The 3,245-nt window shown below is 21.7% G+C and overlaps 2 protein-coding genes across 2 annotated transcripts; one reads left to right on the top strand and one right to left on the bottom strand.

Moving 5' to 3' along the window:
* Positions 1 to 634: 634 nt before the first annotated feature.
* LOC119665297 (cytochrome b-like) lies at positions 635 to 1,771 on the top strand. The gene is given in 1 exon segment (XM_038074562.1): positions 635 to 1,771. A coding segment is annotated over 1 exon segment (1,137 nt).
* A 378-nt stretch (positions 1,772 to 2,149) lies between these two features.
* LOC119665298 (NADH-ubiquinone oxidoreductase chain 1-like) lies at positions 2,150 to 2,799 on the bottom strand (the record flags this gene model as incomplete). Its single annotated transcript, XM_038074563.1, is given in 1 exon segment — positions 2,150 to 2,799. A coding segment is annotated over 1 exon segment (577 nt), but the record flags the coding sequence as incomplete, so codon positions are not given.
* Between the last annotated feature and the right edge of the window lie 446 nt (positions 2,800 to 3,245).

Here is a 3,245-nt window from a genome sequence, read left to right as displayed (position 1 = left end):
ATAGTTTAATAAAAACATTGGTCTTGTAAATCAAAAATAAGAATAATCTTTTAAAACTCTCAAGAAAAAAGAAATAATTCTTTATCATAAATTCCCAAAATTTATATTTTAATTAAACTATTTCTTGAAATCTTACATATATTAATCTTATCTATAATACTAATTTCAAGTATTACATTTTTATTTTTAAATCACCCATTATCTATTGGATTAATATTATTAATTCAAACCATTTTAATTTCAATAATTTCAGGATTAATCTCAAAAACATTTTGATTCTCCTATATTTTATTTTTGATTTTTTTAGGAGGGATATTAGTTTTATTTATTTATGTAACAGCAATCGCCTCAAATGAAATATTTTCATTTTCAATTAACATTATATTTTAGAATTTTATTTTTATGAATTATTTTTTACAATTATATTAATATAGATATATTTACAAATAATGAATCAATATTATTAATTAATTTAAAAATTATAATTAAAGAAAATTCATATATTTTAACTAAACTTTATAATTACCCTACAAATTTTATAACAATTTTTTTAATAAATTATCTTTTAATTACTTTAATTGCAATTGTAAAAATTACTAATATATTTTTTGGACCAATTCGATTTATAAAATAAATGAATAAACCAATATGAATTAAACACCCACTTTTCAAAATTATAAATAATTCTTTAATTGATTTACCAACTCCAATTAATATCTCTTCTTGATGAAATTTTGGATCTCTTTTAGGATTATGTTTAATCATTCAAATTTTAACTGGATTATTTTTAGCTATACATTACACAGCAGATATTAATATAGCTTTTAATAGAATTAGACACATTTGTCGAGATGTAAATTATGGATGACTATTACGAACTCTTCATGCTAATGGAGCTTTATTTTTTTTTATTTGTATTTATCTTCATATTGGACGAGGAATTTATTACAATTCTTATAAATATACACAAACCTGACTAGTTGAAGTAATTATTTTATTTTTAGTAATAGCAACAGCCTTTATAGGATATGTATTACCACGGGGACAAATATCTTTTTGAGGAGCAACTGTAATTACTAATTTATTATCTGCTATTCCTTATTTAGGTATTGATTTAGTACAATGAGTTTGAGGAGGATTTGCAGTTGATAATCCAACATTAACACGATTTTTTACTTTTCACTTCATTTTACCTTTTATTGTTTTAGCAATAACTATAATTCATCTTTTATTTCTTCATCAAACAGGATCAAATAACCCAATAGGACTAAATTCAAGTATTGATAAAATCCCATTTCATCCCTATTTCACTTTTAAAGATATTACCGGATTTATTATTCTAATTATAAGACTTATTCTATTAACTTTAATAAATCCCTATTTATTAGGAGACCCAGATAATTTTATTCCAGCTAATCCTTTAGTAACTCCTATTCACATTCAACCAGAATGATATTTTCTGTTTGCTTATGCAATTTTACGTTCAATTCCTAACAAATTAGGAGGAGTAATTGCATTAGTTACATCTATTGCTATTTTAATAATTATACCTTTTTATAATATAAGCAAATTTCAAGGATTACAATTTTATCCCATTAACCAATTTTTATTTTGAATTATACTATCCACTGTAATTTTATTAACTTGAATTGAAGCTCGATCAGTTAAAGAACCTTATGTTATAATTGGACAAATTCTAACATTTATTTATTTTTTATACTTTTTAATTAACCCTTTAATTAATAAATGATGAGATAACTTACTAAATTAAATGTAAGTTAATTAGCTTGAAATAAGCATATATTTTGAAAATATAAGATAGAATTAAAATTTTCTATTAACTTTACTAAAAATAATTCATATAAATAAATATATTTTTAACCCAACTATAAATAATAAAAAATTTAATGAATATGGTAAATAACACTTTCAAGATAAATATATTAACTTATCATATCTAAATCGAGGTAAAGTCCCCCGAACTCAAATAAATAAAAAAGAAATAATAACTAATTGAAAAAAAATATTAAATTAAATAAATTACATCCTAAAAAAATTACACAAAATAATATTCTTATAAATAAAATTCTCGAATACTCCGCTAAAAAAATTAATGCAAAACCTCCTCTTCTATATTCTACATTAAATCCAGATACTAATTCTGATTCCCCCTCAGCAAAATCAAATGGAGTACGATTAGTTTCCGCTAAACAAATTCTTAATCAAATAAAACCCATAGGAAATAAAAAAAATAAAAACCAAATATAATATTGAAATTTTATAAAATCAATTATATTATATCTTTCAATTAAAAAAATAAAAGATAGTAAAATTAAAGCCAATCTTACTTCATAAGAAATAGTTTGAGCAACAGCTCGTAAACCTCCTAATAAAGAATAATTTGAATTTCTTGATCATCCTGCAATTATTACAGTATACACTCCTATTCTTGTAATTCTTAAAAAAAATAACAAACTTAAATTAAAACTATTCAATCTTCTTAAAACAGGTATGCATATTCACACCAACAAAGATAAAAATAATGAAAAAATAGGAGAATAATAGTAACAAATATAATTTGACATTAAAGGATAAGTCTGTTCTTTAGTAAATAATTTAATTGCATCACTAAAAGGTTGAACTACTCCAATAAAACCCACTTTATTTGGTTCTTTACGAATCTGAATATAACCTAAAACTTTTCGTTCCAACAATGTTAAAAAAGCTACACCCACTAAAACACAAATAATTAATAATAAACTTCTTAATAAAGATATAATAATTTCATTTAAAAACAAGTACTACTTATAATTTTTAAATTATATAAATAAATTCTAAATTTATTGCACTAATCTGCCAAAATAGTAATTAAATTCATTCATAAAATAATTTCTTAAAAATAAATATTAATTCCTTTCGTACTAAAATATTTTATTAAATCAAAGATAGAAACCAACCTGGCTTACACCGGTTTGAACTCAGATCATGTAAGAATAAAAAGTCGAACAGACTTAATATTTAAACTTCTACATTTAAATATGAATCTTAATCCAACATCGAGGTCGCAAACTTTTTTATCGATAAGAACTCTCCAAAAAAATTACGCTGTTATCCCTAAAGTAACTTAATTTTTTAATCACTAATAATGGATCACTTAATCATAAATAAATGACAAAAATTATTAAAAGTTATTTAAATTTTAATATCACCCCAATAAAATTATTTAATAAATTTATAACAAAAAA

Source organism: Teleopsis dalmanni, unplaced genomic scaffold, assembly GCF_002237135.1.
Source record: "Teleopsis dalmanni isolate 2A unplaced genomic scaffold, ASM223713v2 unscaffolded_contig_4350, whole genome shotgun sequence".
Lineage (NCBI taxonomy): Eukaryota > Metazoa > Arthropoda > Insecta > Diptera > Diopsidae > Teleopsis > Teleopsis dalmanni.
Note: the sequence above shows the minus strand (reverse complement) of the source record. Positions and strands in the feature narration are given on the sequence as shown.